The sequence below is a fragment of the Apus apus genome, chromosome 9 (assembly GCF_020740795.1).
Source record: "Apus apus isolate bApuApu2 chromosome 9, bApuApu2.pri.cur, whole genome shotgun sequence".
Lineage (NCBI taxonomy): Eukaryota > Metazoa > Chordata > Aves > Apodiformes > Apodidae > Apus > Apus apus.
The window spans coordinates 7,521,970-7,546,475 of record NC_067290.1 but is presented as its reverse complement, the minus strand read 5'-3'; the positions used below and the strand labels follow the sequence as shown (position 1 = coordinate 7,546,475).

Sequence of the window (24,506 nt, the reverse complement as noted above, 5' to 3'; positions counted from 1 at the left end):
ATGTCTATTTCTTGGAGGCAGGCTCTTAGGGCTGAACACAGCTGAGCTGATGTGTTTTGGGAAACTGTAGTGAGCAACTTGGCAAGGATGCAGAAACCAACTTATCTGTACCTCTCATTCTGTAGTGAAAGTCACTCCATGAGCTGGCTAAGAACTCATGTGCTGGGGTTACAGCTGTGAGGGGCACAGACAAGCCCGAGGTCAGATAGGCAGAGTACACACAGGATTAGAACAAGAGTATGTTGGGGAAGATTTTGACTACCTGCAGTAGGCTTAAGTTCCCTTCCTGTTGGTTGTTCCTCTGTCATCTGGACGTGTTGCACCCAGCTGTTTGATGCAGAAAAATGTCTCTATCCTAAACCGGAAGTCGCAGAGTAGCGATGGGCTCAGTTGTTACAGCATTTAGAGAGCATCCTTCCTGTTTCACTCTCAAATTCTCAGCTGTTGTTGTCATTAGTAGTTCTGCCCCAGCAATGGTTCTCTCAGCCTGTTCCTGTGAGTGCTGGACTTGCCTGCCATTCTCCAGATAGTCCATTCAGATCAGATTTAATTTGAACCCATCTTAAGCCTGTGTGATCTTTTCTCTTTCTAGCTGGTCCCTGATTTCAAACTAGTGTATTTCCCACCAAGCCCCGAGGAGGTTTAAAACATTTTTATGATACTAGACTTGTGCCAGCCACAGTGTGGCCTCCTATGTTAGACATTAGATGGCTGATTGTTCAGTTTGGGCCACATATGTCTAAAGAGTGTTGCCTTAGCCACGTTTCCCCAGGGTTTTAATTAGTTACATTGTGACCAAGTTGAACAGTTTCTCAGAGGAAGGCACCAACCAGCAGTGTGGAGTATATAGCTTAAAATGACAGAGGAAGGGTGCCTGGAACTGGGACAGTCTGCAAAGAGGACTGTGCTGACCACAGGCCATGGTCTACCCTTTCAGCACAGATGTACATGCTTTTTTCATTTGCTCCCCTTATCAGCCTCTCTGCTCCATCTAGCTGTTCCTTCTAACAAAAGAGCAGCCACTCAGATGCAAAACTCTTGGTGTTATTTTGAAGAAACTACAGTAAATCTGGTTTTCCTGTCTTCTGGGCACTGTTGCAAAGGGGTGACCCTGCCAAGGGAGCGTTCTCTGGAAATGGTGACAGCCAGTTATACTGGCTGCCACTCCTGCTCATGACAGTTTGCATTTCAGACTAGCACTGCAGTTTATGCAGCAGACCTGTTAGTGCATCCGTGTGGCCCTAGGGTGAAGGTCTGGCCTTCCCTGAAAAGCAAAGGGAAGAGCCAGTCAGTCCTGCCCAGCCAGTGACTGTCAGACTGTGAAGGTGGGAGGGTAGCAAACCAGATGTAGAAGAGTCTCAACCAAAAAGCCTTTGCAATTCATGGCTGCCATGAAGAGGTGGCCTGTTCTGAACAGTGGTGCTTTTAAGACAGCACCAAAGATGATTTCTAAGCCCTGAAGAAGACCAGGAGCTCAAATATTTTGCTAAATAAAGTTAGGATCTCCTCAACCTGAGCGTGCAGATAAGAACAGAAGCTTGTGTTGCAAAGCCACTTGATGCGGCTACAATTTTTTATAGTGAATTTTGTCTCATAATAAAAGTCCTTGTTCTGAGTAAGGCGTGACTGGATGTCTGCCTGTTAACAGGGTGATTGGAGAACTCTTGCTCCAGATGGTTCATTTCTCCAAGTACGAAATCTTGCAGTGTTCTAGCTTCTGTTTCCTTAGCCACTGAATTTTCATGTTGCTGATTTTCATTCCTCCAGATTGCAGACCCATAACAGTATGAATGAAGACCATTGTCTGATGACCCATGCACTGTAGTAGTCCTCCCACTCCTATCTATGCAGTCTGGTGCTCAGAATTGTATCCTTGAAACAAAAATTTGCAAGTGTGGACAATATCTGAGATGTAGGGCTATGATTGTAGGGTGGAAGAGTGCACCACATGGCTGCTGCCAGCCTGTGGCTCCTCAGTTGTGTGCACCTTAAGAGCCCTTCATGGGGGGGTTCCTGTGCCACCATTGTGTGCTGGACTATGTTTGGAAGCACTGGACATTGAAGATCCCAGCCTGTGTGGGGTGGTCATTGCTTAGGGCTGTTGAAACTGGTGCAGAGTTGATCCTGGCTCTCAGGTTTGCAGCCAGCCTGTTCAGTCTTCTGCAGTAGTGCAGTGAGAGCTGTTGTGTTTTATACCTGTTACGAGCATAGTGTTAAAGTCCTCAGGCCTATCACTGAATGACCTGATATGTTGTTGTCTGTTCTTAGCCTTATGAAGGTCTTGGTATTGGATTTCAGGTGGGACAAAAATGTCTGGCCACCTTAACTTGGATCATTATCTGGCAGACCTGTGTAATTTAATTACCAGAATATTGAGCTTAATAGTTGGTAGCTCACTACTGATAGCCTTCCAGGCCTAGGTACTAATTTATGGAAGATTAGTTGATCAAAGCTTCATTTCTGATAATGCTTTAAAATGAGTTGAGTAACACAGGGCACAATGTAGCCCAATTTGGTTTGAAGGCAAACCACAAGGAGGTGGTGGTTACGATGTGGAATTCTCTTGATTTTGATGTCTGTTCTGGGTGGGAGGGGATAGATGCAACTCATGTGGTTGCATTGCATTACATTTATTTGCATGTACCTGCCTGTATTCATGGCTGTAGCCAGAACTGCTGACACTGTTGGAGTGGTGGGGGAAGACTGTCTAACTACTGTCAGGCTGTAAGGTTCTCCAGAAAATTACTGTGGAGGGCAGAAAAGTGAATTTTGTTTGAAATGAAGGAAGACTCCACAGAAAATAATTTCCTCCTGTCCACCAAGGGCATATTAATTCTTTATAGAGCTGTTGTGGTACTAAAATTGAAGACTTCTGGGGTCTTGAGGGAATGCTGTTCTTGAACAGGCCAGAGCACCCTGCGCTGCTCAGTGTCTGCAGAGAAAAGAGGTTTGTTCAGGGCAGGCTCCAGTGTTTACTGCTTCTGATTTGCATCTTGACAACTGGATGATGGAGCTTGGGATGTAGTCCTTGTGTGTCTGCTTGTGGCCTGTGACTCTGCTAGCATGAACTCCTTTTGTGGTAGGTCTCTCAGTTCTTCACTGTGCAGTCCTGCAGGGCTGATCCTGGCATGGAGACCACGGTTTCCTCTTGGAGTGCAAGTGCAGGACTGGCTTCATTTCACAGGAATTTCATGGGATGTTTGAAGCTCCTTCCCTCTGATAGATTGCTCCGAGGCCAGGCTGTATGCAAAAGGGCTTGCCTTGGGAGCATGGGCTTTGCCTCTGGGACATGGGAGCTTGGTTAGGGGTCATAGTGCTGTCCTCTGGGACGCATGTGCTGGTTGCAGGAGGTCTCTCTCTCTCCCTTCTGCAGGAACCCTGCCAAGGAAAATAGACTCCAAGGCAGAAGCAATTACATGGAGAAAACTGTGTGCTGTCCTGGCTCTTTCTGGAGGAAATGGCTGGGCATCTCTGCTTTAAAGAGCTCAAGACAGAATAGCTAAGGCAGCTAGTGCAGAGTAGGGCTCTGACTTGTGTAGCCTGTGGAGCCAAAGCTGAGAACAGGAGGATCGTGGCTGAGGCTGGGGAGAGGTGCCCCTAATGACAGGGAGGGCAGTGTGGTTGGGAAGGTGTGCCTTGTTTGAGGTGGAGGCCAGTGAAATATGAATCATGTCTGTTTGAAGTAGTGATGAAATCCTAGATGAAGGTTTTCTGTAATACCTGGCCAAACAGACTGGTGTGCTTTAGCTTTCCTCTCTCCCTGGTTAGAACGGACAGTCCTGACCTACTTTTAGCACCAGCAGCTCCATTGAGCACTACCCAGTGCCCAGCTGAACATACAGCAAACACGTTATCTGGTTTGCTCAGTCAGCACCAGAGTGAGAAGTTTCCGTCAAGCATTGAGCAGACAGGGAAGAGCTGTTCCTGGAAGAGGGGCTGTTGGTGTGTTCAACTCAATTCTGCCCCTTCTGTGCACTGGGCTGTGGTTTCCCAGTCTGCTGGAGGTGGTGTTCGCTTGCTTCCCTGCCATGTTGTGCGTTCACTTGTGTGCTGCCAGGACTCAGATGGTATCTAAATGTTAATATGATAGATAATGCATTTAGAAATAGTCAGTGAGGTTAGGCTTCTGGCTTCCTAAATATGCAATTAGGCAGGGCTAAAGTTACATTCTTAATATTTAAAAATAAATACAATCTATAAATGTACCATAAAATAATAAGTTTAAATAGAAGTGTCATCCTGGGGCAAACTGCAAAGCTCTGTGTAGCTTAATATCCTGCCTCTGACAGGATCCAGAGACAGACTCTTAATGAGGGCTGTGAGAAACAGGGCATGTATAATGTGGTGGGTTTGGTTTGGTTTTTTCTTTGCCCCCCTATTTGACTCCCAGCTTATGAGCATCATCTATTTAGGACCCTCCTTGGCCAGGAGTTGTATTTAATCATCTAATCTCAACTGTATCTATTCTCCAGTAATTTGTATAATCCCTCTTCTAACTTGTTTGTTTCTAGTCTCCATGACATCCAACAGCAGTGAGCTCTACAATATAATCATGCATTTAAAATGTTATTTAAAATATTGTGCATCCAGTAACAATACCTTTGACCTGGCTCAGAGAAGTTGTCTGGAACTTTGGTGGGTGCTCTCTTGCTCCTGCATTGTAAGACATGGCAGTCATTTATTCCATGTTTTTCATCTTGACACTGTCATGTTTCAGATCTCTTGAATTTCCCCTGTCTTCCTCCTGGTTGTTTCTTTGTCCGTCCGAAGTCCTGCTCTGCTCAGCCTCTCCTTATATGGAAGCTGCTCCATGATTTTGATCATCTTTGCTGTCCTTTTTGTTATTCTGTCTCCTTTTTCAGATGTGGGAATCAGATCTGCCTGCAGCATTCAGCAGCATAATGGTGATGATCCTTTCATAATCACTCCAAAGGTTGTATTTGCCTTTTGCAGTACTAAATAGTGAACTGGCCTGCCAAGTTTCCAAAATTTTCCTGAGTGGTAACAGCTAATTTGGATCCTGTTGTGTTTATGTAATTAGAATACTTGGTGTTGTTTTAGTATTTACTGACATCTAAGATACTGTGTAGTTACTTGGGAGCACATGAGTCTTCTCTGAATTTGATTTGGATTAATAATGGTTTTATTAATAAAATTTGCCACTTCTAGACCTTTCTTTTCATAGATCTTATGTGAACATGCTGGACAGCACAGGTTACAGAACAGATTCTTGGCAGATCTCACTAGTAACCTTCCTCTGATGGGGAAGCTCTTCTGGTTTCCTGTCTTTTAATTATTAAATCATGATAGGGACTGTAACTTTTAATTCCACAATAGCTTAATGTTTTTTCAAGAGCCGTAGCTGACAATTCTTTTAAAATCAGTTTAGTTCCTAATAAACAGATTAAAAACTGGCTCTTGGACCTCAATTTACTGGAAATGGGAAATCTGCTCTTCAAATTTCCTGGGTACTGCAGGGATTTCTCTCTGCTCCAGTATTAGTCTGTATTTTCATCAACAGCTGGGTTCTTGAACTTCTGCAAGCAAGTTTGTTTCTGCAGGAGTGATGGGCTTAGATTGATGTAGATTGGTGTAGAAACAGTGGATTTGCTCAGCAGGGTGAATTGTATGTATTTAGTGAGCTCTGCTTTCCCAGCAGGGTTCTGTTGCAGCTGGATTAAGCCTATCTAGGCTCTGTCAATGTACTCTACACATTAAAAGCTAGAGAATAGGATATTTCTTTTCTAACTAGTATTCTGGAAGAATGTTCAAGTCACCAATAGTGTTTGGCTGGCCACAAACTTGGCATCTGAGGTGGCAGCTAGAAGAGCAACAGGTTTTGGGGCAGATAAATGGAGGGGCTGGTGGGTCAAACTGGAAAAAAAACAAAGGGACAGCCTGTCTGGGCCAGGGGCCGTGAAAAGGGGATGCTCCTCCAGGTCAGGTACCTCAAAAAAAGGTTGATGAAAAACTGGAAAGGGCTCAGAGAGCTGCAAGAAAAACTGAATATTTTCTGACTGAAGAAGCTCAGCCCACCTAATGTATCCATCTGCAGCCTGTGATTCAGGGAGGCCCAAAGCTGGTGGGATGTACAGGGGAAGGATTGTCTTATGCTTGTCTGTTCTTATACTGCTTCTTAGGCATCTATTATTGTCTGTTGCTGGAGCCAGGGTTTTTGTGTAGGTGGACCTCTGTCGGAGTTAGAATAGCTGTCATTATCTTGCCCAAGGAGGATTAAGAAGAAGGATTAGTTTTCAAACTGTTCATGCGAAAGTGACTAGAAGCTTCTTGGATTTGGCAGATCTGTGACAAAATGACAAGGCATTTTACTTGGGGCAAATAACCCTCAAAGATGGATCAGCCTGGGGGGTTAAGGTGGTCGTTTCTGTAATTTAGGAGCCTAGAGAAAAAAATCTGCTTTAATTTGGAGACTTTAGCCAGGAGCTCATGGGCCAGAAGAAGAGATTGCTTAGTGGTGTTCTGTGGTTTGATTATGCAGAAAGTTGGAGCAGATCCAAAAGCACTCTAATCTTCAGATGTATGACACAGGCAGAAGGTTCTGCTTTGGTTGTGTTAAGCGACTGAGAAACTAGCTGACTGGATTTCCCCTTTTAAAAATGTACATACAGCATGGGATTTGGGCTCAATTTTGTTAGTGTTTGAGAGAATGGTGAAGTGAAAAGTCAGCTCTCCATTTAAGATGACAGAATATCTATGAAGAAAGCTGTTTTTAACAGCAAGAAGCTTGTGGTTGCTTTATATTCCCTGTAAATGTTTGCATAGTTTGTCTTGATTTATAAAAAGTTCACTATTTAACATTTTATTAATCATTAACTCTTCATTAACCATTAGTACTGGAAGTTTAAACTAGCATTTGTAACACATTTTCATGTGTGCAAGAGAAAAATCAGCTCTGCTAGACCTGTTTAGGGGTAATACCTATTCACTACCATCAATTAATTCCAGTATGGCTAAAATACATATTTAGGAGTGTAGAAGCACTTTCTGCAGTTTGTCCAAAGAACCCTAAGAATGCACAGTATCATTAAATTGTCAGTAGTGTCACAAAGCTGGCAAAATATTTTGTGCAACATTGTCTTAATGTAACTGCTTAAACCCCCATCCAGAAAAGTACCTTGTAATGGTCAGCAGTAACTATCAAGGGTTTAAAAAACATTATTTTCCCAAATTTTGCTGTTAATTCTGTAGTCTGAAAGCACAGGTTTTCTGCTACCTTCCCTCTCTATTTCAGATGCGAAAATTTGTCTTTAGAGGACTTCTACAAGTTATTTTGACCTCAGCTTTCATGTTACTCTCATCTCATTAACAGAGCTCCCTTGTCTGTGCCAGTCCTGCTCCAGCAGGATGACTTGGACTTAGGATTCTCTTTGGGGTCAGTTTTATTTGGAAAACAGAGGTTTGTCTTAATCTCTGCTGGAGCTGCTTTCTCCAAGTGTTCTTAAACAGCAAAGTAGGGAACTGGCCTGGTAGTAGTAAATAAGACTCAAAAAAAGATGTATTTATTTAATGAGAATGTCATCTTTCACAGCAGAAAACAGCAAGTCTCTGTTGAGCATATGAAACTTAGAAGGGGGGCTGTGATTCAGGGCTTTTGTGCAGGAAGCACAGCAGTGGTTGTCTTCCTACTGCTGGGTGATTTGAACATGCTGGAGCATGAGGGTTGTTGTGCAGCTGGAGGAATTTGCTTCTAATTTTTAAATCTTTTAGTGTTCTCACTGTGGGTCGGCTCTGCAAACGATACAGTGGAAACTGCAGGTGGAAAATTTGGGGACCTACTTTTTTCCAAGGATAATTCTGCTGGGATCGGTGTTGAGTATGAAATCAAACCTAGAAGTGGGGACATTGATCTGACCTTTCTGTGTTTGGGGGCTAGGATGCAGTATTAGGGAAATAATCTATGAGGACTGAAATAATCTTTGCATGTTGATACGCTGCTAAAATGTCTCCAAATGAGTTCTGTGTTTGTTTCCTTAATAAATGAGTAAAGTCTCTGAGAGGGATACGTGAGGTCAGAGAGGTAAAAATAGTGCTACAGAAAACACAGTCTTATTTCAAATTCCAAGTAACAAAATAGTGTCATTGCTCCCACAGTATTGGTTGTTGTTTTGTAGATGTGATATAAATATTCTGTGGCAAAACTGACTAATCCTCTAGCCCTTCTGTTGTGATCCAGATTAAATAAATGAAGCTCAGAAGTATCATTTGGATATTGATATTTTACAGTGTGTTAGAGGCAATGTTCAGAGTAGTGTCTGGAGCGTTTTCCTATTTAATGGGAATTCATTTAAAAAATGGAGTATTTAAAAAGAATCTTTAAGCCTGGGCAATTGCCTTCAGAATTAATTAAAGGCTACACACTTTTAGTGCAATCTGTCTGTAACAGCTGTGTTATACACCAGCAGTGAGCATAGGAAGGAGAGTGGTTCAGTAAATCCATAAAGAGCCTGTCGTGAAGCCATCAGATTTAAATGTAGGTTATCCTTCTCCTTCCTGTCCTCCCAGAGAGGCTGTGATGGGCTTAACTGAAGAGCAGGAAATAAATGAGGCAGTGATGCTGATGTTTGGAAAATTGAATCAAAAGACACTGCTGGCTTCTTATCTCAGTTTTCAAACAGAATGGGAGTGCTTCTAACTGCTGACAGCCACACAGACTCATGCTCATTTCTGGAGTATGTATGTTTGCTCACCTAGCAATAAATAGAAGTTCATTTGCTAATGGCTCTTCAGCAAAGAGCAACAAAGAGCACTATACTCAGTGTTTACCCATTGCTCAGAGTGATTAGAACCAGCTTGCAGAACATGCTGTACTGCCTTTTTATTTCTTTTGGTTTTTTCCCCCTCCATGTTTTTCTCAGCTGCCTTCTGTTTTCCCAGTCATGAGGACTTTGATAGTAGCTTCTTTCCTGGAACACCTTTGAGAACTATCTCTTAACAAAGGGACTTCTAGGGGAATATTGGTGAGTGAAAAAATAGCTTCAGGTCAGAGTTTTGACCACAATAGGGTATGTTTTTGCTTGTGTTCTGCTGGATGATGGGCTAGTTGCTTTTCCACCTCTTTTCCAGTACAGGCACTCCAATAGGTAAAATGCTTTCAGAGAAACATTAGGGATAGATTAAACTATAGATCAGAGAGCTTGTAAAAAGATCTGGGTTGCTAGAGTGGTGTCATGCACTGGCTTTTGAGTTCAGCCACTGGTGGCATGTATATGAGTGTGAGTTGTCTGAGACAGGATGTGGTGGACAGAGCAGAGTCTTGCAGCTTGTAGGCATGACCTCCAGCCAGAAAGCCAGTATTTCAGAATCCATAAATTCCAAAGACACATGCTGATTTTACTGTGTAAGTACTGGCATAGGAAGGTTGCATTAGCTAGAAAGAAGATTAGAGATTCCTGTAAGTGGTGTAGTGTAATGGTGTCTTGTGATCCTCAGCTGCTTCCAGATCAAAGACTCCCTTCTCCATGTCAGTGTGGCTTTGTCACAGTGTAGTCAAGCTCCTGCTGTTGGGTGGTCATCAGCCCATTGTTTTGTTTGCAGGCATTTTAAGCTTTGAAACTGAGGAGACTCCAAACGGTTGCACAACGCTCCATCGTGATGTCTGCATGGTGGCTGTGCAGAGGTACCAAGGCAGTTGTGTGGTTAAGGAGCTCCTTGAATGAAGTTTTCTCCAATAAAAACAGCAAGAATACATAAAAAAAAAACAAACTATATTGGAATCAGGGCAAGATATCCTCTGCTGATCTAAACCAGGGTGATACAGTTAAGTTAGAACTCCATCCTTCAATCTACATGTATCTAGTTGCTGGCTTTATAAATACCCCTCATCATGCTTCACAGATAACATCTGCCTGACGAAGACCTCTGTCAAGTGCTACAACACACTCTCTCACCGCCCTGGAAAGAGACTCCCAGCCTAGCTCAGGGTTGTTTGCTAGTCTGGGTGAAGCAGAGTGTGTCAGCAGCCCTGGGAGCAGAAAACACTACGCGTCCATTATCGGGGCAAACAAAAGCCCCAGTGTGCACAGAACCTTAGCACAGCTCAGGTTCGGTGTGAGTCGGCGCCGTGTGCTCTGGGGGAAAGGGGCCAGGCTGGAGCCAGCATTCCTGCCTGTCGGGGTGTCCTGACAGCTCTACCTACTTACCTACAACAGCCGTGTGAAATGGAGCTTTTCCAGAGCTTCACAAAGCCTATATTTAATAACGTGTTGTATTTATAATACCTTCCATCCGCTGGATTTCACAAGGAGACTAATCCTCTCAGCTGGTCTTTTGGTAGAGCAAAGATGCCTGTTTTACTGACAAAGGAGCTGGAAAGCAGACTTTTGCAAGCTTGGGTTGTTTTTTTGTTGTTGTTTTTTTTGCAGTAACAGCAAAATATAAGATGGATCTAGAGTCTCACAGTTATTGTTCTCACCATTGCTAGTGTGATTTCTGCACACTCTGTGCTGGATGTTGTACAGAAGGAGCGTAAGGCATAGTTTGTGACCTAAATTGGGTAAGTTCTGCAGTACATGCAGGGATAGTCTTCTCTGGAGATGTGTGGATCATTTTCCACCTCTGTGCTCTAAGCACTCTGGGCTTAACTACACTATGAGTTTACCAAGGAGATCAAGAGGGGTGATGCTATAGGAGGGAGGTGACTATATTTTTCTTAGCTTTAGCTGCAAAATTAACATCACCCCTGAGGAGCTGAGTTGCCAAAATGAGCACAGCAGATTTACAGGCCAGTTCTGGAGGAGATACTGTACCCATCAATTCTGTTGAGCTTCTGGCCCAGGTTGGCATCTGTGTAGCTATACGTAGCTTTGATACCTTCTCTGCAAGAGAGAGAGAGGGAGGGAAGAGTTTAGATTCACCACCTACTGCTCAATTCAAATAACATGGTGCTCCTAGTAAATGATGAGTACTTGCAGCTGCTGCTGTTTTTCCATGGGGAAAGCATTCATCTAAATGCTGCAGGTACTTACTACCACATTTCTACCATGCTGTGGGATTCCACATGCTTTTCAGGACAGTTGTTCCCAACTGTGGCATGGCTTGGGTGGGTCATGATGGCTTTCAAGAGGGATTGATCTAAAGATCCTCTGGGCAGGAGCAGAACAGGTCTGGTGGTTCCCTAAGTCTGTCCAACACCCACCTCAGTAGCAGAGAGAGCATAGGAAGTTTCCTTCAAAAGTACTAACAGAACAGCCTTGTACCCAAAAGAGGCTGTTGATAGCTGTAAGTGCTAAGAAGAGAGGATTAATCATGATATCTCAATCAAACACAAAGCAAAGGGATTATTAGTTTGCTCTGAACTGGACCACAGCTTGTTTATTTAAACAATGGTTCTGCAGGTTATGTTTGTCTTGTCAGTGGTTTGTTTTATGGTAGTGTTGCTCATTAAACATGTATGTCATGTGCTGGCTGCTACAGGATGTGGTCCTGTCTTGGAGAACTTCCTTAATAGCATCATAGGAGAGAATTATGTGGGAGTCTGATGTTCTAAGAATAGTTCAATGCTTTAACCACCTCCTGTCACAGCATAGATAAGACTTTTCTGCTTTGATTATGTCCCTGGATTGATGAATCTGGGCTTTGAACTGCTTATTCAGCAAGTTTAGGACAAATACTGGGTTTGTGAAAAGACACTTTCCTCAGTACCACCCAGCAGTCCCTGGGAAAGCCCCCAAGAACATTACTTACAGTTGGCTCTTTCTATCTAGTTCTCTGCTTTCTGTGGGTATTCACATCCTCTATGCCCACTTCTCATAATAAGAGTGCTTGTTGAAGGATTTTGATGAGTGTTAATCTTGACTTCAGTTGTACAAGGAGTTATAACAGCTTTTCCTCTCTTGCAGAGTGTTTACCATGCCTCTGGGAACGTTCCTCCTTCCTGTTCTCTGTTTCTTGGGAGCAGTGATTCCACAGGGACTGCAGTATGTCACGTTCTCACGCAACGCTACAAAATTCCTCCACCTGTCTATGGACTTGGAATCCGGCACCATTTATTTGGGGGCCACCAACTTTCTCTTTCAGCTGACATCTGACCTGCTGATGGAGAACGTGGTTCGGACTGGACCAGTTCTGGACAGTAAAGATTGCCTCCCCCCAGTCTCAAAGCTGGAGTGCCCTCAGGCGCACTACACCGACAATCACAACAAGCTGCTGCTGGTGAACGCGGTGCAGAAGGAGCTCATTGTGTGTGGCAGTGTGCACCAGGGCATCTGTGAGAAGAGGAGTCTCACATCCATTGACCGTGTCCTGTTCCGGCCAGAGAGCCCTGGAGACACCCAGTATGTTGCTGCCAATGATCCCAATATCACCACTGTGGGACTCATCGCATACTCAAAGGATGAGGTCCCCTTGCTATTCGTGGGACGAGGGTACACCAGCCGAGGAGTTGGGGGAGGGATTCCTCCCATCACTACCCGAAACCTCAGGGCCCACGGAGGGGATATTCAAGCAACAGACTCTCACTCCATTTTCTCCTATGAAGAAACAGCAAAGCTGGCCGTGGGCCGGCTCTCCGAGTACAACCACCATTTCATTAAATCCTTCACTTACCGCTCAAGCATCTATTTCCTGTTCTACCGTCGGGACCTCAAGTCCCAGTCGCGTGAGTACAAGACCTACATCTCGCGGATCTGCCTGGATGACTCTCACTATTACTCGTATGTGGAGTTACCTCTGCTCTGCCAGGGCAAAACCAACACGTACAGTCTCCTGCAAGCTGCCTACGTCACCCGGCCGGGAAGAGGCCTGGCCCAAGGGCAGCTGGACACCGAGGGAGAGGTGCTGTTTGCGGCTTTCTCTGCCTGGCAGTCTTCTTCTGGCCGGCTGAGCGAGGAGTCTGCGCTCTGCGTCTACGCGATGGAGGAGGTGGATCGCCTGACCAACTGGACTAGGGATGTTTGCTATATGAGGGATGGGAAGTCAGAAGAAGGGGCAGAAGTGGCTTATATTGAATACGATGTCAGTTCCAACTGTGTCCAGCTGCCAGCGGTAAGTGGCTTTGTGCCTTTGCCAGGGTGAAGAGTACTCTGCCTGTGTTCCTGTGCTGCTTTGTGTTCCTGAAGTCAGCCCATTTCCCACAGACGGATGCTGAAATCTGTTTGGGTTAAAAACTTTTGGGTTCAGGCTGTTTCTTTGCTCCTGCAGCAACGCAATGCAAAAATTGTTGTGTCCTGTTTAAGTGCAGTCTGTCCCCTTGCTGCTGCAGCTCTCTGCCCCCAGTGGGCAGGTGTCCCTACAGAGGGAGATGGTCCATGTGTGGCAATGGGGAGGGCATCTGATGTGACCTGTGCAGTGGCAATACCAGGCAGGAGAACTGAAGCAGCGGTTCGGGTTGTTCTTTATCAATATCTTCATCTCCTGGTCTGCAATACAGGGACAGGGAGAAGTATGTGCATGTGTACCTGTGCGTTGGGAAGGGAATTTATGGGATGTGCTGGGTCGTTGTTGGTTATGGTGAGGTACACCTCACAACAGCCTCCTGCAAGGCCACCCAGGAACAAAAAAAAAACATAAGCAAAAGCAAGGGTCAACAAAATCCTTCTTTCCTGTAGACTGCATCAGTCCTGCAGAATTTTGTGCCCAAGGAGGGCCTTTTCCTGACCTGTCTCTTTGCTTCCAGAGCTGTAAGAGGTGATAATCCTTCTTTAAATTCTACAGCAAAGGCATGATGGGATGTTGCAGGATAAAAATACGAACTGAAGCTGTGACCCTGAGGTCTTGCACTCTTGTCAGCCACCTCGGCTGGTGCCGCGGTATCGGGGACGGTGACACAAACACAGCAGCAGCATTTTCCTGGGGCTGTGCTGAACACTGTGTCCTGGCACGAGGCTCTGATTGTGAGGAGCTGTTTTCACCAAGAGCATTAATAGTCCTTAGCAGAGCCGCGTGTTTTTTGGTGTCTTCCTTCTACAGAAGAGTCTCTCCAGACAATTGCCTCTTCCCAGCCTTATGATACAAAGAGGAAAGTGATACTATAGAGCTTTGGATGTCTCTGAGGTTGGATGTGTGATCCAAAACCAGTCTTAAAATTATGTCAGTAGCTAAAGCTGACTGTAGAATACTTGTGGGACATGGGAAGGGTAAAGAGAAGACTTGGGGCAGGATGAACATAAGGTCAGAAGAGTATGTAAGAGTTGGGAAGCAAGAGACTGCTCAGTTTGTTATCTTGCTTTCGGTGTGTCTCTTAGCAATGCCCCATGTGTCCTTTGCAGGGCTGCATGGAAGGAGTTGTTACAGGTAATTTTTGGGGAGAGTTAAATGTCAAACTGATGTGAGCACTTGAGGAAAAACTTCTTTGTTCAAAATTACTGAAGAATCCCCCTGTACCACTCGATCCAATGGGAAAGGGGGTGCACAGGGTGGGAGAAAAAGGCCGGTCTCTGCTATGTGATTCCTGGCGCGTGGTCCCAGGGTCCCAGCTGCACAGTTTGGCACTAGTGGGCTGACTACAGGATGGCATCTTATTAACAAGTGTGTCCAATGATATGTAAATGTTCTAACAAACTTTATCCACCATTCAGTACATGGTAGCGGTTGTCGTTCAGATTGTATCTAACACCACGTAAGGGGCTGTGCCAGCTCCAGGCTGCTCCATTCAGTGCTGAGTGGAAGTGGCTGTCAATGAGCATTTTATGCAGGAGCAGTTTTCACTCTGCTTCAATGGTGGCAGCTTGTGCTGTATGTCAGGGTAAAGCTAATTAATTTCACATTTTTCTGCCTCCAAACCAGCCTGTGCACAAGAAGGTATGACCTTTTCCCTAGTTAGCATTGCCTCTGATTTTTAGCCCATTAGGAGAGGTTAAGATTGAGTTTTACAGCTCAATACAATCTCTTCAACTAGAAAAAACAAATGCTTCTTTTAATAAGAATTTCAAGACCAGTTAATTTGTTCTAGTTTGCTAGAGATCCGTTAGTCTTGAAATACAGGAGACCATATAGATGCTGTTAGTCAGTTGGTGATTGAAAGGGTGAAACATGTTTCTGCAAAGCTTGGGAAGGCTGCATATCTTTGGTGGGTGCAGTTTTCAGGGTATGTAACTTGTCCTTTTACACCAATCCGGCAGTCCTCTATGCACGGATACAGATTTGTTCTTTGTTGCTTCTCACTTGTACAGTGTCAGGAGTGCTCACCAGAACTCACAGCAGCAGCTTCATCCCAACTTGCTGCATCACAGTAGGACACAAGATGATCCTTGCAGTGTAATTTCTGCCATGGTGGCAAGATGTGCTTCACTGAAAGCAATTCAAGCAGCTTCTTTGTAAACTTATATAAGCACTTTATACAATTATCATGGTCTTAATCCTGTAGAAGAGAACAAGTTTCAGCTCTTGACTGTGATTAACTGCGGAGGCCATGGACAGGTTGTGCTGGTGCTGGGGGAGCTCACACAGGTCACGTTGGTTTATGGTAGAGAAACGTGTGTGAAATGACTTGCCCTTGGCATCACATACTGGCAACAGCAGTGCTGAGCACAGCTGGGGTACAGCTATTTCTGACTTGTATCCTTTTTTTATTATTTTTAAGCAAACTTTGAAAAATTGGAATCAGTAGCAAGGCCATTAGGCTCAGGGTTTGTCTAAATTGATACAAAGCTTTCAAAAAATAGCTAGAATCCCATTCAAAATAAACAGCTGATGCTTTTGAGTATGGGAATTTGGCTGTGACCCACTTCCTAATAAATCTTATAGAAACTGGACAACTGGAGAAATAGAAGTCTTTAGGTTACAAGAAGGTGGCTGAAAGAAGCTTAAGAATAAAATGACAGAGCTGATAAGAAAAATACATCTGTTACTAAAAATGAATGTTAGCTTAGAGGATGGTAAAAACCAACAGTCGTTAAAAGTTGTAGCCTCTTCTGAGGCTTTAAATCAGAGCCTTGCAGCTGGTATGCAGAAAATCGGTTGAATTAGTGTTTGAAAAGAAAACAATAAAGCATCAGGATGAAAGTAGTGCTAGTCTGATTGGCACGGTTTCGTAGGTGGAACTGACGTGTCAAGCCTTGCTTGCCTGCTGCAAAAGCAGCACATGTGGAAATGAATAGAGGTCAGCAGGTTAAATACATTTTACCGGGGGATTTCCACAGACTTGGTCAAAAGCTCCTGATCGTTTTTAGTTTCTCCAGGAAGCAGTCAATTATGAAAGGCAAACAAAAGAAAAAACCCAAGAAAAATGGGAGGAGAGGAGGAAAAAGGGTCAGGTTCTGCAGGGGGTGGGTGCGGGGTGGTGGGCAGGTGCCTGCAGAATGTCGCCTGGTGCTGCTATCGCTGACTGGTACCCAGCAGCTCAGCACTGCCACAGGCAATGCATGGACACCTGGCAGTAGGAGCACATAGCCCTGCTCACAAGGAATCTAAATTCAACCATGTTGCCTGAGGAAAGAGAGAAGGAGCTGAAGTCGATGTGGACTGTGCAGTTACTGCCTCTGATCCACACGCAGCTTCGTAAGAGCGTCCGTAAGGAGTTGGAGAGGAGGGTCCAACTGTTATCCATAAAGGATTTCATGATGAAGATCATTAGTTTACATAAGCCACGTTGTTTGAAGACAAGTCACTGATCAATTAAAAAGTATTGGTTTTAATAGTAATCATTGGGTGAACAATCCTGCATACAGTCTCCAAACATACTGTAAAATTAAAGTGGACACAAAACAAGGTGTCAAGAAAGATGTAAAACAACAGAGGAACTGTCCTAGACAAGCCTGAGTTTGTCACTTGGGTAGAAGATGAATCATAATGGAATATCTTCTTTCTGCACATACAAACTATAAATAAGTTGGCAGCTTTCATTCTCTCCCTTTTAGAATTCAGTAAGTGAAGGTTTGATGGGACTGGGAGGGATCTAACTGGAACAGAAGGATGACTGGTTTTTGTGGAGTCAGTTTTAAGAAATCTGACAAGAATGGAAGCAGTGTGCAGAGATGGCTCTTGTTTTCACTTTCTGTGGGTCTCTGGTTGTGTGCACTCTACAATTTGTGTGTGTGGTTAGTAAGCTCTTTGCAGCAGGTCATGTTCCACCCTGTGTTTATGTATGTCCTGCTGCTTTGGGATTCTACTTCAGGCTTAGAATTTACAGATGATAAAACAAAGCAGTGCAAACTGATGCTTGTGACCAAGTTTTACACTGGAAGCAGAAATTACAAGCTTTTTGTTTTGTTTGGAAAAATACAATTAGCCTTTCCCAAGGCTGTACCATGGCAGTGTCTGGCCAGTAATGTTTTTTTGAGAAATTAAGAGTTTGTTGGAATTTCAGTGTGTTTAATTACTGAATGGACCTGCTGAAATGTCAGCAGGTTTCTGTGAGGTTACAGACAACGTAGTAATTATTAAATCTAATTATTAGTCATTAAAATTAATTATTGAGCTGGCTTTTACTCTCAAAAAGCTTAGAGGGGTTCAAAGCTGAATTCACTGCTGGGGCAAATGTTTAAGGAATTTGGGTAGACAGGCATGATGGGAAGTGTTTAAGCTGACAGTGTTCCTTGTAATCTATTTTTTGTTACTAATCTCCTTGTTATTTTCACTCCCCAAAAAAGGACACACTGTATGCATATCCCTGTGGCTCTGACCATACTCCCAGCCCCATGGCCAGCCGGGTTCCCTTGGAAGCAGCCTCACTCCTGGAGAAAACAGAGGCCCGTTTGACAGCTGTGGCAGTGAATGTGGAAGATGGCCACACCATTGCTTTTCTGGGAGACAGCAGAGGGAACCTGCACAAGGTATGATCTGGAAGCAGATGACAGGAAATAAAGAGATAAAGCTAATCAGGGATGCTCATGTGGAATGCAGTTTCTCTTTTCCCTTGGGAAGCCAAGTTCCTGCTAAGACCATTACTATCACATGGTCTCTTCTCACACTGTACTGAATTGAGAATGTGAACACCCCAAATAGTGGTCACATTGCCCTTGGTTACATTTGCACTGAGCTACCATCAGGGCTGGTGCATCCTACATGGTTTCTGCAGGTGTTGCGAGGCATGTGCTTCTCACTGCACTGAGATCTTGGTGGGAGGTCAGAATCCTCACACACAGCAGTGGTTCCAGCTTGTACCTCATGTAGGATGGGTGCAGCCAACTCCTGCTGTGACACTTCATCTGCATCCAACTGTGACTCTCTTGCAGGTGTACTTAGGAGCAATGGGAGATGCACATATATACTCTTCTTTAGCTATCCAGTTAAATAGCATGGTGAGCGGAGACCTGCTGTTTGACCAGTTGCAGGAGCACCTCTTTGTCATGACCCAGTCAATGGTAAGAGCAATAAAATGCCTTCCACAGAAAAGTTTAAAGCATTTGAGGTCCAGACAAACTACTGGTGGGAGTGGGGGAGGCAGAGAAGCAGTGTGTGTATAGCTGAGCCTGTGCTGGGCAGCAGCTGCCTGCCAGCCTGGCTTGCAGGGATGGGGACTGGCTTTTTGCAAAAGCCGGAAGAAGCATGGAGGAAGTCTGGTTACCCTAAATTGTGCTACTTGCATCTGCATTTCCCCAAGTCAGCCAGGCTGTATCAGCAGTGTTGGAGGAATGTGAATTGCAAGCTTGTAATAGGCTGCTCTACTGGCACGAAGACAAGGGACTGCAAATTCCTGGGTTCCTCTGAGCTGAGCAGGAACTGTTTGGACAACAGTTTGCATCTCCATCTGGGCAGAAGAATGTGAGCCTTCTGGGTTCACAAGTCATGTGACCTGTCTTGGTTTTGCAAAAGATTAAAAAGAGAAAAGGGAGGTTTTGTGTTATTAAAACTGTGATACTTCTGTTTTTAATCAGTTAAAGGATTAGGCTGTTCCTCTGTAGGCATGTAATGTACAAAAAGCAGAAATGTGTGGGGAAATGTCTTCAGATAGCAGAGATGTGCTCTGACTGGCTATAAAATAACAGTCTTGCAAATGAAATTGAGCTCTATAAGGAACCATGTGAGGCAGCTTTCCCTCTTGTCCTGCTTTCTGTAACTCTGTGCCCAGTGGCATTTGGAGGAGAAGAGGCATTGCAGTTCCTCAGGCTCTTGGGATATTGGTGCCTATGGAATAGGAAATGCAGCTATGGATACTTTTATTTGAGAGGATTTGTGCACCACCACGCATATCAGCTCCTTGAGCTGGAAAAAAAATGATCTTCCTAGCAAAGGAAAAAGCAGCCCTTGAGTTGCTCTGAAGGAAAGAACAAACCAAAAATCAGAGCATGCTGGAAAACCACTGCTTCCCTTCACCCCCCCTCAGAGCACTTGGAGATGTTCTGAAATGTTGTAAAACTTCAAAGAAGGATTTGAAATCTGTGAGTTGAAGAAGATTAGGGAAATCTGAAATATATCTTTGACAGTAATTGTTCTGTCAAATAAAAAATGCAAATTACATCATGTACTTAGCAAAAGTAATAGGTCAGGGATTAGAAGTTGGTATTTTAAAGTAACTGCTAGTCTAGTAGCTGAAGTGTAGTAGGAGATTAAAGAGAGGGCAAGAGGCTGAAATCAGCAAGGATAGTAAGTTAAAGCAGAAGTGATTTTCAAAGTAAAACTTACCTCCAGATGGCAGGTTTTGTTCCACATTGATCAAAGCTTCTTAGTCTACTTTCAGTCAAAATCATAGTTCTACCAGGTAGAGCTGGGCAACAGGGCAGATGCATTCAGAGGCCTCAGCTGGAGCTGCTGTCTCCAGCTTCAGTCACAAGATGTCAAGAGAGATTATCTCCCATGACAGGGTCCAGAAAAGCAAAAGAGCGAATGTTGCTCAGTCTGCTGTTCTTTGATCCATTTTATTAAAATACAGATTTGTCACTAAATTAAGTCTCCTTGTTGCCAGAAGTGTCGTGGGTGACCTGTTTATAGCCATGCACTTTGCTTGCCTCAGTGCCTCTGTACAGCCTGATGTTTAGATGTCATTTTCACTGGTGTGTGAAATGGCCACTCAGATGTGCTATGGGAACTTCTTCCTTTTTTCCTTATTTTTATGCAATATTGGGGATTAAGAAGTTGTTTAAGTGAACGTGCAGGTGAAGGGACTGGCTAATTAGGCAGAAGAAGCCTGGGTTGTGTGTTTACTGATTGCTTTCTCTGACAGGTGGCAAAGGTTCCCATAGTGGAATGTTCCCTGTACTTGGACTGTGAATCCTGCCTGGCACTAAAAGATCCCTATTGTGGCTGGTGTGTCCTTCAGGGACGGTAAGAGAGATCCCTGATCACTTGCAGAGATTTTGGAGGGAGAGAAGGATTGTCATCACTTACTTTCCTCCTTGTGTCTGTGTATGTCTGTGTGTCTGGATTTGGTTTATTTTTAGTTCCTTTGTGGGATATTCTCTCTAACTTACCATTCCTCTCTCTGCCTTCCAAAAACACCACCTGCACTCACAGAGGCACACAGGTAATCTGTGGCTTTAGGGTCACCACTCACTCCTGTCCAGTGGATTTCGGCCTGGTTTCAGTCTGATTGCAGCTCAAACTGCCTCATTTCAAATGTAGAGAAACTAGCTTACCTCTTCTTCTGGTGTCACTCTCTTTAGCACTCTTTTTCACTTCTTGCTCCCCTACTGATGTTACTGGTTTGTGCCAGTGTGTGTGCCTGCTTGCTGACTCTCTCTCCCCATAGAATGCCACAGAAACTAGTTTATGACCCTTGAAGCCCAAAAAGTGCCTCCTCATCTGTATTTTGGCAGCAGTTCATCCTATTATAGAGGGTGGGGGGAGGCTGGGACTTCCATGGCTTGTGAAGCAGCCTTCTCACAACCCTAGCAAGGCTCCAGAGAGGCAGTGTCAGCTTGGAAGCTGAATGTGTCCTGCTGGGGCTGCACGGGTCTCTCACGGGGTTTCTTGCTGTTTCCCTGCAGGTGCAGCCGCCGCTCCGAGTGCTTGCGGTCCAGGTTGAGTGAGCAGTGGCTCTGGAGCTTTAACTCTACTCAGCAGTGTCTGTCTGTCCAGTCACTAACTCCAGCTAATATCAGCAGAGAGGAAAAGAGAAATGTAAGTGGGGATCATCCTCTGATGGTTCTCGAGCATGTAAAAAGTCCCCTGCAGACTCTGAGGACTCAGAAGCCTTCCTGTTGCTTTCAGTGGGGTACTGAATCACTGAGCCCTCAAGCACATGTTGCTGCCTCACATAAGGGACTTAACAGCTTGGCTGTACCCAGAGATAATTTGTGTTTTCCCATAAAACTAAATGTCCTTGTCTGCAAAGAACTACTGGGTATTCTGGAGTATTTGATGGCTGCTTGGGTGGGATCCCTCCTTGGCATAGTATCTATAGGGTGCCCATGTCTGTGGTTTCACAGTGTTTCTGACAATTGCTGTCAGGAAGTTTTGAAAGGAGCTACCCAAAATTACAGCTTCAGTCTGGCATCTGAGAGCTGGCAGAAGAGCTAAGGAGGTGCTGCAGTGTTTTGAAGTCTTGTCATTGTGTCAGGAGGTGGCAAGAACCTGTCTTTTGCTAGAGACTTGAGCAGAGGAGGAAGCTGCCAATTGCTTGGGAATGGCAAGAGATGATGAGTGGAACAGTCAGTCTTAGGAGGTATTATAGAAAAATTGGTGTATACGTAGATAACTACTTTATGGGGCTCTTATTTTGAAAAAATAGAACCAGAAAATTAGCTTAAATAAAGAAGAATGTGTTGGAGGGTAAATTATTTACTGGATATTATTGAATTGGTAGATATTCCTGGCTATTTCTGACTTACCTTCTCTGCATGAGGAAGAATTTTACTCATGTTACTTTGAAGATTATGAAAGCCCAGCAGTTCTGACAGAGGCAGGAATCATGTGTCCTTCTCCAGATCCCAGCCAAGCACCAACTTTGCCAACAGGAGCAGGTTAGTGAAATTATTTAAATGGAGCATGATAGCTCTGATAATATTGTTGGGAGAAAGTACATTATAGGTCCATCAGATTGCCAGGATTAACAGCCATGAATGTATGTGGTCTGTCAGCAGGTGTTCATTTCATTCTGTCATAGTATCTGTTTGCTTTTTACTTGTGTGTCACATACATCCTGTGCTATTCTGGGCTGTTGCCAAATTCCAGTGCCAAATTCTGGTAGTTGGAAAGAAGATCCTGCTTGAAGGGTTGTATGCAAATCTGAATATGATCTGAAATGCAATCTAGAGTGGTGGCTGGTTTGGCAGCTTTGTCATAAGTCTGTAGAGAGAACTCTTTTAAATACTGCTTTATTATTTAAATCAAAATGCAAACCTCCTCAAAATCCATGTAGCAGTGAGAGAAGGAAGTAGATGTAAGGCAAGGCAAGATGAGACCCACAGTCCTTAAGGACAGAAATTAATCTGCAATGCAGCAGAACCTCAGAAAATGCATAGTCAGCCTTCTATTAACATGAACAATAACTGGCTCAGTATTGGTAACTGACTACTCTAAAGAACCTGGAAAGCTCTCAGTTTACAGTCTTTGCGTTGGATTTTACCCATCCTGTCAGTGTGAGCTCTGATGAGCTGATCTCTTCAAAGAGCTTGTTCATCTGAAGTAAAAGGCAGGTGCCAGTTGGAAAGCATTCCACACCATTCACCTAAATGGCTGAACAGATTTTCCATGCTGCAGCTGTCTAAGTCTGAAGCAATCTTCACGGACAGAACATGACAGCAGAAGCCAGGTAACACACTAATTCAATCTCAAGCTCATTGATTTTCAGTACTATTTACAATATTATTATATCTGTTGGCTTTCATGCTGCTTTAGGCTGGAACCAACTGGCCAAATCTCCCTTCAGGGTGGTCAGACACAGAGGGGAAAGGGCTTCATGCTCTTGCCACCACAGGTAGAGGAAGCAGGGTTGGCTTCCCTGATTAGTTCTGCAAACATGGGCCTAATTTTATGCACAGTTGTGAAAAATCAGTGTATATAAAGTCACAGTCTTGTTTTCATTATTTCCAGGCTTCAGATATTCTTATTGACTCCTTTGTAAGTCAGTCCTACTTTTATTTCAAGAGTCCATAGAAGCTTACCTATCTTATTTTCATGTTGCATCTCTGAGGCTTAACAAGTTGCTCCTGTTCTCTAGCCTGAACTTGCTCGTGGATGGTTCGTTTGATCTACTTGTGTTGTCCTTTTGCTTCCACAGCTCTTCTCCCACTCAGAGAACTATGGCCAGGCATTCTTAGCATGGAGTTCTGCCATGTTAACCATGCCAGCTTTTTCTTTCTGTTCTTTTGTTACTTCCTCTCTCCTTCACTGTATTGCTGGCCCTTCTTGCATGGCTTCTGAGCTCTGCTGAGATGAATTTGAAGCTGGTAACCAGAATTATATGCTGTTTTCCAAATGAAGTCTCATCAGAGCCTTGGATACCAGCACTTTCCTGTCCCTACTTACAATACTTTGTCCAGCTCACTAAAATAGTTGCCTTTTTTTCAGCTTTGTTTTGAAGGTTGCATACCCAGCTCATCTGTCATTTTAAGTCGTTGAGCTCCAAGTGGATAGCAGAAGCTCTTGCCTTCAGTTTGCAAGCACTCAGTTTCATCTTCTGAACTGCTGCAAAGCATTATTGGCAGTTATGGGAAATAGTGGCCTATTTGGAGGAAGGAGTATTTATAAATACGGTGTCATAGCCCTGAAACCCTGGGTGGTGTTGGCCCTTCCACCACTGCCAAATGCAATCCACCTGTATGAGAGTGATGGGAGCTGACAGTACTGCTGTGACTCCTGCCTCCAGCTGCATGTGATACCCTTTTTTCTCCTAATCGTGGGTTTTCATACACACCTCATCATCAGCTGTTTTACTAGCACACTGCTTCACTTGTCATCCTATCAGGAGGCAAGTCTAGGCCTGACTGATCCACCACCAGACATCTGAATTGTTTTGTTGTGAATAGAGCTTACTTGCAAGAGGAGGTCTGAATTCTCTGACAGGAATGACGGACAAGCTTCTTGTTGCTTATTTTTATAGCAAACTGTCCTGGAGAAATGGCAGCTCTCAGAGTTAAGCAGAGCATGCAGTATGTTTCCATTAGTTGGAGAACAAATGCCCAACTCTAGGGTTGGGGGTGTTTGTCTGGAACGAGTTTAATTGGCTGGTTTAGTACTGTCACATGCAAAATATGCCCTTCAGGCTCATGCTATCAGCCACAGTAAGTTTAGACCATTTCTGCAGTTATTTGATCTATCAGAAAACAGTGGTAGTCTCTTCCCAAAGAGAACTGGGCTATCTTGACACTTCTAGTTGGCATGAGACCTGGATTTAAAGCTGATAAGTCTTCAGTCATTGCAAGTGAGATTACAGGTCTTATAAACCTCTTCAGTGAGTCACTGCTTAGTCTGGACATAGAACAAAGCTCTCAAGGTGAAGGCATTATGTGAAGGGCATGTCAGTTCTAAGGGTTTGGTTTTCCTTTGGATGACAGAGGAGGACAATCAGCTTTAAGCCTGGAATGTTATGTGTTCCTTTAATACAAAGTTGACAGTGGAATTACAGCAGATAAAGACGGAGGGATCTTCAGACTAGACTTCCTTCCCATGGCATGGCAAGAGCTGTCATAAACTACCTCTGACAAACTTGTCCAACCTGTTTTAGTGTC

General features: G+C 44.2%; 1 protein-coding gene across 1 annotated transcript in view; it reads left to right on the top strand.

Annotated features, from left to right (window-relative positions):
* PLXNB1 (plexin B1) overlaps window positions 1–24,506 on the top strand; it is an 80,543-nt gene that overhangs the window by 27,512 nt on the left and 28,525 nt on the right. Inside the window, exons 3-8 of the mRNA XM_051627433.1 lie at window positions 11,859–13,002; window positions 17,547–17,729; window positions 18,132–18,260; window positions 20,060–20,160; window positions 20,823–20,955; window positions 21,641–21,797. Of these exons, the coding sequence (XP_051483393.1) occupies window positions 11,869–13,002; window positions 17,547–17,729; window positions 18,132–18,260; window positions 20,060–20,160; window positions 20,823–20,955; window positions 21,641–21,797 (1,837 nt within the window). The 5' untranslated portion in view covers window positions 11,859–11,868. The remainder of the gene's footprint in view (window positions 1–11,858; window positions 13,003–17,546; window positions 17,730–18,131; window positions 18,261–20,059; window positions 20,161–20,822; window positions 20,956–21,640; window positions 21,798–24,506) is intronic.